The 11,491-nt window shown below is 40.5% G+C and overlaps 3 protein-coding genes across 3 annotated transcripts; 1 reads left to right on the top strand and 2 right to left on the bottom strand.

Annotated features, from left to right (window-relative positions):
- Positions 1 to 365: 365 nt before the first annotated feature.
- On the top strand, positions 366 to 2,811 carry LOC126634347 (uncharacterized). Its single transcript, XM_050304865.1, has 4 exons — positions 366 to 874; positions 1,772 to 1,930; positions 2,026 to 2,134; positions 2,294 to 2,811. The coding sequence occupies exons 1-4, from the start codon at positions 503 to 505 to the stop codon at positions 2,485 to 2,487; spliced, it is 834 nt and encodes a 277-aa protein (XP_050160822.1). The 5' UTR covers positions 366 to 502; the 3' UTR covers positions 2,488 to 2,811.
- Positions 2,812 to 2,935: 124 nt separating this feature from the next.
- On the bottom strand, positions 2,936 to 4,945 carry LOC126634358 (transcription factor DUO1-like). Its single transcript, XM_050304870.1, has 3 exons — positions 4,686 to 4,945; positions 3,787 to 4,033; positions 2,936 to 3,562 (listed from the first exon to the last, which is right to left on the bottom strand). Exons 1-3 carry the CDS (start codon positions 4,874 to 4,876, stop codon positions 3,053 to 3,055), a joined length of 948 nt encoding a protein of 315 aa, XP_050160827.1. The 5' UTR covers positions 4,877 to 4,945; the 3' UTR covers positions 2,936 to 3,052.
- A 2,710-nt stretch (positions 4,946 to 7,655) lies between these two features.
- LOC126634346 (uncharacterized) lies at positions 7,656 to 9,804 on the bottom strand. Its single transcript, XM_050304864.1, has 2 exons — positions 9,472 to 9,804; positions 7,656 to 7,853 (listed from the first exon to the last, which is right to left on the bottom strand). Exons 1-2 carry the CDS (start codon positions 9,709 to 9,711, stop codon positions 7,776 to 7,778), a joined length of 318 nt encoding a protein of 105 aa, XP_050160821.1. The 5' UTR covers positions 9,712 to 9,804; the 3' UTR covers positions 7,656 to 7,775.
- Positions 9,805 to 11,491: the final 1,687 nt, after the last annotated feature.

The following is an 11,491-nucleotide window of genomic DNA, read 5'->3' as shown; positions in this document are numbered from 1 at the left end:
TTTTAATAATATCTTTAATAAAAAAAGCAATTAAAATAAAACAATAATGTAGTCCTAGTCTAAGCAAACATCTAACTGGTGACAATACTATTTTCATTATCTTGCTTCTTAGTCCGATATTGCACAAAACGCTTCACTAAGCCAGTCCAGTTTATTCCCTGAAGCTAGTCCAGTCCGAGACAGTCTAATGCAACAAACGCAACCTAACAGACAGTCTCAGGTTAACTATGTCTAAAAAATCAAACGATCAATCTGCTAAAAGCATAAATCAATGCAATTTTAATATATAGTACAGTAATTTAGGTCTAGCATTTAGGTCTAGCGATACTCTTCTTCGCATTTTAGGGAAATCCGAAGTCAAAAAAAATTGATCCACATCATTACTAAGCTAAATGACCGTACTAAATTTCCTTCTCTAAAACATTACCATCAACAAGAATAGCTCTCATCCTTCTGCTGACTCCTCCATCTGACTTCCACCTCTCTCAAGGCTTTTACCCAAATGGACGCGTCCAAAAATCAATCCAAATCGATCAGCCAAGACTCCGATCCGCCCACGGCCCACCACTTCCAAAACGTCGTTGTCATGCGCCACGGCGACCGCATCGACAACTTCGAGCCCCTCTGGACATCGCAATCACCCAGGCCGTGGGACCCACCTCTGATCGAAGAGGGCAAGCTCCGGGCCTTCTGCACGGGTACCAAGCTCCGATCGGATCTCGGGTTTCCAATACATCGCGTCTTCGTCTCGCCATTCGTGCGATGCGTCGAGACTGCCGTCCAAGTCGTCACCGCCCTTTCCGCCACCGAAGGCCCTTCTCTCTCCAAATACGAGAGCGACCAGCCGGTCACCGTCGACCCTTCTAAGCTTAAGGTGGGCCCCCACCATTTATGCCCATACATATACATATATACGTATTTTGATATTCTAGTACTAAATGTTGAAACTTTGTGATTGCATCGTATAACAAAAAAAATTCAGTACTGTTCATCTTTAACGAAAAAATATATTTTTACATTAAAAAATTAATTTTTGTAGTCTTTATTTTCTCTTATCGTTAAAATTTAAAATTTTCAAGTATTTTTATTAATTTTTCATTAAAAATTTTGGTCATAGCACTACCCTTTGGATATGTATTTATGTGTGTGTGTATGTTATTTTGTAGTGTTCACGGTAAATATTATTGACAATTAGAGTAGATATCTGACATGTTATATTGTCCTTGTCAACAAATTTGCGCAGTTAGAAGTTTTGATTCACTGTCTGACAATATAACATACTAAGAAATAGCTCGATTGTATTTAATCTTGGGATTCATTTTGTAGGATGCAAAGAAAGCTCTCGAATGGTAATGATATTGTAGGATGCAGGGCTGGTTTGGTATTGCTGTGCTTTGAAAAAAAGCTGCTGTGAGAATAAGCGGCTGTGCTGTGAGAATAAGCGGCTGTGAAATAAAGTCAGTAGAGTGTTTGGTAAACTTTTTTGTGAAAGTGCTTTTGGAAAAAAAAGCAGGATGATAGTGTGTCTTTTCATTAAAGGAGCACTGTAGCTCCGTGTGCTTTGAAAAAACTGGCTTTTTTTCAAAGCAACAAATAGCAGCTTCAGCTTTTCCTTTGATTTTCAGCTTATTCTCACAGCAGCTTCCAAAATAAGCCTTTTTTTTTCAGTTTACCAAACACAAAAATGACCCTCAGCTTTTTTTCACAGTGGCTTTTTTTAAAATCACCTCAATCCCAAACGGGGCCGCAATCTGTTGTTCCCATTTTGCAGGTCTCAATTGAATATGGGTTATGCGAGATGCTAAACAAAGAGGCGATTCACGGTGATTTGGCTCCGAAAGATGAGCAATGGGATTTCAACATACCAGATCTTGAGGCTATGTTCCCGGCTGGGACAGTTGATCAAACTGCGAAACGAGTGTACAAAGATGTAAGTGAGAATCTCTCGGTGCACATTTGTGCGTATATGAACGTAGAATGATTAGTATTTTTCATGATGGAACCTGTTCCCGTGATTAAACTCAGTTGCCCCATTGGGGAGAGAGCGTGACTGGTGCGCGTGCTAGATATGCTCAGGTCATTGAGGCCCTTGCTGATAAATACCCTGCAGAAAACTTGCTCCTTGTCACTCATGGTAGGCTTCATGTCTGGTTCGAAACTTTCTCGGACTTTCATTTTCTGTTTCGTATTTTTGACATGTTTTTGGTTGTATTTTTAAACGTCGTCAACTTTCATTTTCTGCCTCCAAAAGGCTACACAACCTTCAAATATAAGAGAAAGCATCTTTGTGCAGGTGAAGGAGTTGGTTCTTCAGTTTCCGCATTCCTGGAGGGCGCAACAGTATACGAAGTAGAATACTGTGCATATTTAGAACTAAGAAGGCCCATCAAAGACCAGTCATCAGCTGCAGGAAAGTTTGAGGTAATCGGAAATCGTGGCCGGACTGGGGTAAGTTACTCACTCCTAACCTCAGGAACAGATGATTGACACTGAATATCAGAGTACAAGACAACAGCGTAATAATCGCCTTCTTTTTAGCACACTTGACTGCATTTTTACGCCAATATTCCTGTTACTGGAGAGATCATTCTGGGATTCACTGGATTTACATATTGATCAGACAATAGTTTTCTTTACTTGTTTTCGCAACTTCAGATTCCCATGTATTTGCTGCTAGACCATGAAGGGTCCGGTTAGAAAGGAACAAAAACCACAGCTTCCTTTGTATCAGAACCAGAATGATCAAATTCCGGTTTAAACACTGACAAAAGAAATTGAATTGAAATATCATTAGTGATTTCATTGCTACTAGATTATTGATCTGGTTCTATTGCTGTTAATTTTAGTCCAACTCTTGACTTTTCTTTCAAAAGGTTTTCGATTTGAACGAGATAAAAAAAGAAAACTGAATGAAAGCTGATTCGTGAATCAAGAATTAAGCAGGCAAAAACTCTACTAGCTACTAGAAGTAGGTCAGTGTCTAGTACAAAGAATGCCAGTAACAAAAATTACCAATACAAAAGTTATAGAAGAGGTAGAAGGTTATTGTCAGTCAATGCTGCCCTGATATGTTCGGAAGTGGGTCAAGTTGATCAAACATGTCTGTCGGGAAGTCATCGAACAGACAATCCGGAGCCATGGTATGGTCGATTTGTTCCCTTTCACAGCTTACACAGCTTCCTACTGGTTCAAACAATGGAGGTTCCATGGGAAGTGGTTCTCCATTTCCAAGCTCCGAAGCATCCAGAGGTACTAACATGTCGAAATAGGGGTCGAACCTTGCCAAGAGTTCTTGGGTTTCGGATGAGAATAGGTCTGTTTGGGGCTGTGGGTTCTGCAGGAAAGGTATTACAGACTGGGACTCATTCCATGGATCCTTATCAGTTATGGTGAGCTCATGTTGAACAGGGTTTGTTTTGAAGCAAATAGACTCGGGCTTAACAATATCCGGCAGCGGCACCATTTTGATGATCTCAGAGTTCCGAATGTAAGGTGGCGGTGACGAGCATGACGGAGCCTGTGACGATGGTTCGCCCTCTGATGAGCAATTGAATTTTGGAGCCTGAAGCAAAAGAAGAAAAGGACCTGTCATCTAATAAACAACAGTTATTGGAGCGTAACTACACTACTATTAGAGGATGGTACCATTTTGTAACCTTGTAAAAGTGTGGGGTCCTCTTTTTCCTTTGACTAAGTTTAAATTTCCGACAAAATTTTAACAGGGCCCACTATCCTGCATCGTATCCTCATGTACAAGTTCTTTTTAAAGAAGAAAAGGTAAATTGCCTGTAAAGTGGGAAGCTCATGAAAAACAGAGACTTCCCTTCTGGTTTTATGTGATTTGGAGGAGAACGTGATTGCTGTTGGTGTCTGTAGAATCCTAGCCAGCCTCTTCTGCCTGCTGCTCCAAAAATTCTTGACGTCGTTGTCCGTCCTCCCCGGCAAATAGGTCGCTATTCTTGCCCATTTGTTCCCAAATTGTGCCTGCAACTCTATCACCACCCTCTCCTCCTCCACTGAAAATTTGCACCCACTGAAAAAAAACAGAGATTCCAGCCACAATTAGTAACAAAACCCCACAACCCATTTCTTTTTCTCAATTAAGAAAAAAAAAAAAATAACTTGTTTCGTAAATCTCAATTTTTTGTTGTTGAGTACAACGTTATATTTTACACTAAGGGAAAGAGGGAGTGACTAAGTCACATAATAGGCAACTTAATTTAGTATCGAATTCGTCATCTACGAATTCGAACCTAACGAAACCCAACAACCATTTCTTTGTTTATCACAGACCATATTTCTACTCTAAACTAGAATAAGGGAAGGAGGAGTGTTCAAACGAGGAATGAAGTTACAAGAAGCGAAATACTCTAAACCACCAAGTAATCCACCACTAGACTTGCTAACAACCCATTTTCTTAATCTTAATTAGCAACAAAACCCAGCAACCCGTTTGTTAAATCTTAACTAGCAGCAAAACCTATTTCTTAAACTTTAATTAGTTACAAAACCCACCAACAACCCATTTCTTAAATCTTAAATACCAACGAAACCCAGTAACCCATTTCTAAGATCCTGATCAAATTATCAATTTATCAATCTTCAAGTTCATGAAACCAAAATGCCAACGAAAAACAAGTGAAAACACAAGAGACAGTGAAATGGCGGATGGTAAATTGGGTTACTTCTTCAAGTTGGGTCGGAGCTTATTGACCCAACGGAGCCGGCAAGACTTTCCGGTTCGCTGCAAGAGGCCCTTGGATCGAATGGAGCTCCAGTCTCTTGGTCCACATTTCTTCACATGGTTCAATAGCACTTCGTCTTCCTCTGCCTTCCATGGTCCTTTCCTTATACCCTCTTCTTTTTTACCTTCCATTCACAATTAATTACCTCACACGCAGAGAAGAAGTAACTTTTTATTTTTTTGGGGGGAATGTTTTCTGGGTTTTTTTGGTTCTTCTCTGAGTTGTGCAACACTCTGTAATTTTTTTTTTATCGTTTTGTGTAGTGGCGGTTAAGGCGGTTACTTCCTTCCGGTGTCCTCCCCCCACTAACGAGCCCACATGCGCACTTTTTTCTCCGTTTCAAAATCGTCTGCGTGGAATTACAAAAGTGGCCCTGAACATGTGGCACATAGTTTATTTTTTATTCCAATTTCCCGCCTTTGTTGTTGATTTTTTTTTTTAAAGGGGATCAGCAAGTGGCCACATTAGTCCATCATTCTAAGGATTGAGAAGCCTCACAGACATTTTAGCTTCTCGTTATCATCATTGTGTGATTCACCAACGTGAGTAAACGAACTCAAAACATTCTGTGTGAAATACGAGTCTAGAATCACCTTTTGTCTATTTTACAGAATTTACGTGAATTTCTTTATGAACTTTTTTTCTTTCTAGAAAATTAAACATGTGTTGATAGTTTACATATGCTTCCCATATTCTAAACTAAAGAAGTAAAGTGCTTCGCCTGTTGATTGGACCTCTTTTTTCGAATCACTGTATCTCGCGTTTTATCCTTCTCAATCTGTTAGTGTAGCATGATGTATAAATCTGCCAAAAGCTTATCAACATTGAACTGAAATACATCCCTGAGTACAATGAAAACACGATACTTGTGAATTTTAATTCACGAAAGTATTAATCCATTAAAAAATAAAGAAAAAAATTGGTCAAGACCATGTCAGAGTGGCCTAATCTGTTTCAAATTATGTATGTGTTTGGGCCCAAAATAATAGTTTGGGCCGAGTATAGAATCATTCTCGCCCCGGAAGGCCTTGCGACAAGAATACCATGGATCGTTTAGTACGTGGGCCTCCAAACCTAGGTCAGCTAGGTCATAACGCAAGAAGTCGAGTCCTAGTGCAATGAGGAGTCTCGGCAGGACCCGGAAGCAAATCCGGCTCGGTTAAGGACTAGGTTCACAATCCTAGTGAAAGTAGGACTGGTCGAGTTGGTGCTGATCAGGAGAAGAAGACCTAGTCTGAGTAGGTTTTTAACTCGACCTTGGGGGGAGCCGTTGCTATAAATAGAAGAGGTTGCGCATCATTCAAGCCCCTGCAAATCGATACAAAACTGCCCTGCGCAAACTCAACAACTTGAGATTTTTCCTTCTTTTTCGCTGACACATCTTCCGTTGGCATCAACAGCACTGTGAAAGCAACCGGTGATATCTTAAGTCGGCATAGATAGCTCTGTCACCGTAGAATCAGTCGATCTCGCAGTATCTTCCGTTGGCATCAACAGCACTGCGGCGAGAACGGTTGATTACCTATCCAAGTCTCGGTCAAGGAGGATTTCCGGATCCTTATTGATTGAGGTCATCTCATTAGCCTTCTCGGCGAAGTGAGGTGTTACGGTATATCGAATTCGGCGTTTTGCTTGCCGAGTTATTTTATGATTGGATATTCCCAAGTGGGATTTAGAGTTCGGCATTCGGACGGCCGAACCACGTTCACCATTAAAACTTATATTTGCTTTGAGTATTTGTGCCCTTACACTCTAGTGTCGATTCGGCGTGAGTTTACTCTGACGAATAACATCACTGTGACTGAATCCGACGACGACGACTCGTGAACTTCGTAAGAATAGTAACCTTGTCTTCAGGTTCGAGAGCCCAAGAGGCCGAGACGTGTTCCTTTCTCGACCGCAATCGCAAGACGCAGAAGTCAGCCGCGCACCCAACGCAACATCAACAAAATTTACTCCTCGGCCGAGCTCGGCCGACGAGTTGGCACGCCCCGCATTCACCGAATGACGTAGTTAGCTTATAGATTACTCGGCCTGCGCGCCACGTAGGCTTGGTAATTTCTAGGGTCAACAGTATGCTAAAGCGCAATGGAAAAAACATTGTTTATAAGCACGTTGGCGAAATTGCCCTTATTTTACTGCGCTTTCTCTTCTTTATTTTCTCAGCGGAAGAGTAAATTACGAAATTACCCATAGTCATACGTGTTGGTTCTGTGTGTTTGCTAGCCGTCCTTTTGTCTGGTCGACAACGTTTAGTGTGGGACTCTTGGCGATGAACAAACAGCGCGAAACCCAACATACCCAGCCCATCGCCGCAACCAATCGTTCCACAGAACTACCGCCCTTCCAATTCACTCAATCCACCGACTCCACCGATTCAACCAAATCCGGCTCCTTTATTTATCAACAATTTTAGTGAATAACAAGTTGTTTGTTCAGAACCTTGAATCAGACGGTCTGATTCCCAGAGTGAAACAAGATGATAGTTTAAGCTGATAGGATAAGGGAATGCAGGCTAGAACGGACAGAGGACAATATTGGAACTTACCAAAATATATTCAAGAATACCATCAACCTTTGGTTTGTAAGGCATCTTTTGCTTCGGCAGCCGCCTCGCTCTTACATGGAATCTTGTTGGACAATCTTTACATAATTGGCTCACGCAACCACCGGTGTTTCATCTGTTTACTTGTCAATCAAGTAATCATCCTCTTAAACCTGTAATTCGCGATTTGCAACATTTTCATTTCTTTCCTTCCACTTGTTCCCTTCACTGTCTGATAAGAGAAGCTAAGTTCCTCTAAACGCCGAGGAAGCAAATGACATTTGCTTAAATACACCTACAACTCTCAAATTACACCTCCTTTGTAAATGCACCGTAAATAGACAAGTGACAGTGATGGACTCATGAGACGATAAATACTTCTCGATCAGTAATCAAGTCAAATCAAAATGCACAAAGATGCAAATCCAACCCAAGTGTGGGTTTTATACGATAAAAACTGCTTTTCGAAACCTAAAACTGAAAGGTTATTCCTCCCTCGACCTCCTCCGGGGTACCCCAAGTCCAGTTCTTATGTTGGCACCCAGCTCTACTAGATCCTCCACCTGTAACACAAGGTGCAGCTGTGTGAGTACATGTATATGCGAGGTAGAACAATATTGACTATTGTCGTCTACTTGTCTTGCTCAATTAACCGATCAAATAAGATATGCCAATAAATCAATCTCTCTGTAAATAACACCCCAATCATTACTGAAATAGAATATGCACAACACTAGAGGGTCCGAACACATCGCAAGCCCCCAAACACATATGATCTATGACAAACTAAGAACAAGGCAACCATACATCTAAATTAAGTCCCTTGACATGTGTGCTTAAATCTCCCATCTATATTAGACAGTAAGCAACAACTTAATTACCATTTTGGAAAGGTGGTATCTCAATTCCTTTAGGACACCTTAAGTTCTGTTCATATTTTGGAAAGATACAACAAGTTGCAGATAGAAGATGAATTGAACTTCAACTATCTACACATGTAACCTGAGAAGTTGGTCCACTATTCGTATCTAGTTTGCAACCAGGAAATTTATGATTCTGTTCGGGTAGACGGTTGAAGGAATTTTAAAGTGAGGAGTAACTGGGTCTAACATTAGAAAATGAGGTGACTTGAACGGCAATTAATGTTCATGTTTTCAAGAAGAACCAGGGTACAAAGAATTGCAGATAGAACAAGGACTGAACAATCTAGATAGTAAACCTCACAAGTTGTTCCACTCTGGTAGCTAGTCTGCAATCAGGAAACCAGGGTTTTTATTGAGGTACAGGTTTGAAAGAATTTTAAGAGTGAAGAGTAACTTGGGGAACTTACAGGGCCTTAAACTGGGTCATTATGCAGCTCGAAGAGTCACAAGGTTTGAAAGAGAAACTGGGGAAAGCAGTATATAAGGATCTACTCAACAAAACCAATAACATAAGCCAATGAAATTCGGCAACAAAACTTGCCGAGTAAAACATGATTTCGGATTAAGGGAACTGGAGGAAGAATTCTCTTATAATCATACGAGCACCAGACGGGGTTCGCACAGTCATAATAAATGAGAAGTATACAAGAAAAACCCAAGAAAACTACCAAAAAATGCTAAGAATCCAAACCCAAAAGATCAAAACGGATAAAAAGGAACCGAAAGCCACTCAACCACCCGCATAGGTCTAAAATTTGATTCACACCCAATGCCCCAAATGACACCTAAACAAAAGAAATTCACTTTACTCCTTTCTCCACCAAACTGTCCTTCCTTCCCAAGAGACCTCAACAACACATCATTCACTCAGTTTTCGGTTCCTCCCTTGACCAGTAAAACTAGTCCTTCACTAGTTCAACATAAACTGAACATTACAATTTTCATTGTTTTATTTAGTAAAGGAGAGTACTTTGCTTCACTATATCTATACACACACATAAGATATATTTATATTACTGAATTTAACAAATGAAATTCTGATGAATGAGGAGCATATGATCTTGATGTTAAAAAAGCAGCAGAAATATAAATATAAACTACCATATAATCATGATTCATGTGGAGACCGTACTTGTAATTACAAATTACACAAGCAATACAATCAATGTAGTAAATTGCAATGCTCCCCCAATGAAGAATTTCCATAAAATGACTGATATACCCCTGGGAAGCTGAGATAGAGAAATAGGAAGATAACCTCGCGGATGCCAGAGGCATGGAGGCCAGCGACGCCGGCGGTGGCCACAGAGCCGACGTAGAGGGAAGCAACGGCGAAGGCCTTGAAAGGCATCGTAAAGGAGTTACCGGCGCAGCCTTTCCGGGATGACATAACGGCCCAACCCAGCTGAGCCGCACTGGCCCCGGCCCACCACAAGTGGGTGTGTGACCCAGCGCTACCGCCGCTTCCATTCTCCGGAGTCTCCTCCTCCTCCTGCATCTGAGTCCCTCTGGCCGATGACAATAAAGCACCTTGTTTTGCTTCGTTCTGCAGAATTCGGTGTGTGTTGCGATGTTGGACTGAAATGTTTAAGTGGGCTTGTTTTGGGTTTTTTGGGACCTCAACAGATTGTGGGCAGATGAACTATTGGGCTTACACATAAGGATGGAACTAAATTTTTTAAATTAAATTGTAAACCAAATGATGTGTTATTAATAAGAAACAAGTATATTAATCGATATTTAATCAATAATCGAATCATCTACAATCACATCATTTGGTTTAAAAAATTTAGTTTTTCGATTAATGTGGTGAAAATTTCCAATTTAGAACTTCTTGTTGCAGTCCTATTGGAATAGGAATGTGATTGTGTAAATCTTAACATATCTAGGGACATCTTCTATATTCCCTTTAGTAGTTAATATCCTATTAGAGTTGTAATTCTAAAAGGGTAAGGAATTAACCTTCCTTACTACTATAAATAAAAGCACAACGGGTAGAATAACACACACGTTATCAGTACACTCTTGACGCTGTGCTAAAGAGAGTTTGATCTTCAATCAGGAGAGTATTACGTTTTAATCATTATTTTTATGATTAATTTACTATGTTATTGAATTGATCTACATGTTATTGCTTCAATTTAATTTTTCTGTGTTGAACATGATACAATGCATTGGAGATGCAATTCTAGCTTTCTGAGAAGGAACCTCTACAAATTCAAAGGCTTTTATTGTTTTCTGCCAATCAAGTACACTTAAAATAAAGTAAGATATTTGAATCGACTTTGAAGCATGAAAACATTCCCCATGATGCATGAACCCTCCTATGTTTATATTTTCCTTCCGATATATTTATATATTGTATATGTTCATATATTTGTTCATGCATTACGCAATTTATGCTATGTGGAATTTGTGAGTCAAAGAATCGAAAGAAATTATAAGCAATTAGGGTTTTTCAAACCCTAGGAATTTTGAAGAAAAAACAAACAATTAAATTTTGGGAAAAATTTTCTAAGCCATGGCCTGTAGCAACGCCAACCTAACCAAGCCTACATCCCAAGGCTTAGGCATTGGACTCGTGAGGCAGCAACTTTTGGGCTTGTTGCATGTGAGAACCAGGCATGTGCTTGGGTTTGAAATTTGCATGGGCCAACAGCCCCTCCAAGCCGTATAATAACATCTTTGGGGCCTATTTCTCACAAGCCTGCGCTGCTGGGCTTGTCATGCCCACTCGGTCCACCAAGCCAACATTATTGCGCTTGTCAACTCGGCCCTCCCGCACTTTAGGCCTGCCTCCAAAAGCCTATGCGCTGCTGTTTTTTCCCCATACATTCGGTCCAAATACTGCAACTTACCTTGCAGTAGACTGGGCTTTTTGGCAGTCGTGTCCCCAAGCCCAATGGCCTTCAATTTTCTTTGCAAGGCCGTGTGTTGCACCCAACCCACACATGCTAGGTTGCATCATTTTTTTTTCTCGACCCGACGCCATATTTTGACATCCCCCGCTTCTTATCCATACCCCAATATTTTTTGGACGTTTTTAGTTAAAGCCACACTAGGTTATATTTTCTTAATTATTTGGCCCAAAGCCATCTAAAATGAATATGACCCGAAGTCATTATTTTGCTTCTACGATCGACCCTGAAGCTCTCACACTTGAGTTCCTTAAGAACCTCAAATCCACTATACTTAATTGAACCTGTATTTTCAAATTTAGTGCCTTTGAAACCTGAAGTTTTCATAAAACAATACACCCATGAAAACCTGACGTTTTT

The sequence above is a fragment of the Malus sylvestris genome, chromosome 2 (assembly GCF_916048215.2).
Source record: "Malus sylvestris chromosome 2, drMalSylv7.2, whole genome shotgun sequence".
Lineage (NCBI taxonomy): Eukaryota > Viridiplantae > Streptophyta > Magnoliopsida > Rosales > Rosaceae > Malus > Malus sylvestris.
Note: the sequence above shows the minus strand (reverse complement) of the source record. Positions and strands in the feature narration are given on the sequence as shown.

Excerpts from the sequence above, each read along its gene's own strand:
- LOC126634346 (XM_050304864.1), bottom strand. The coding sequence starts at position 9,711 with ATGCAGGAGGAGGAGGAGACTCCGGAGAATGGAAGCGGCGGTAGCGCT. Across the intron at positions 7,854-9,471 it reads ATGCCTCTGGCATCCGCGAG|GTGGAGGATCTAGTAGAGCT; the intron begins GTTATCTTCCTA and ends CTTGTGTTACAG.
- LOC126634347 (XM_050304865.1), top strand. The coding sequence starts at position 503 with ATGGACGCGTCCAAAAATCAATCCAAATCGATCAGCCAAGACTCCGAT. Across the intron at positions 875-1,771 it reads TCGACCCTTCTAAGCTTAAG|GTCTCAATTGAATATGGGTT; the intron begins GTGGGCCCCCAC and ends CCCATTTTGCAG. Across the intron at positions 1,931-2,025 it reads CGAAACGAGTGTACAAAGAT|TTGCCCCATTGGGGAGAGAG; the intron begins GTAAGTGAGAAT and ends GATTAAACTCAG.
- LOC126634358 (XM_050304870.1), bottom strand. The coding sequence starts at position 4,876 with ATGGAAGGTAAAAAAGAAGAGGGTATAAGGAAAGGACCATGGAAGGCA. Across the intron at positions 4,034-4,685 it reads CTCCGACCCAACTTGAAGAA|TGGGTGCAAATTTTCAGTGG; the intron begins GTAACCCAATTT and ends GTTTTTTTTCAG. Across the intron at positions 3,563-3,786 it reads ATGAGCTTCCCACTTTACAG|GCTCCAAAATTCAATTGCTC; the intron begins GCAATTTACCTT and ends CTTTTGCTTCAG.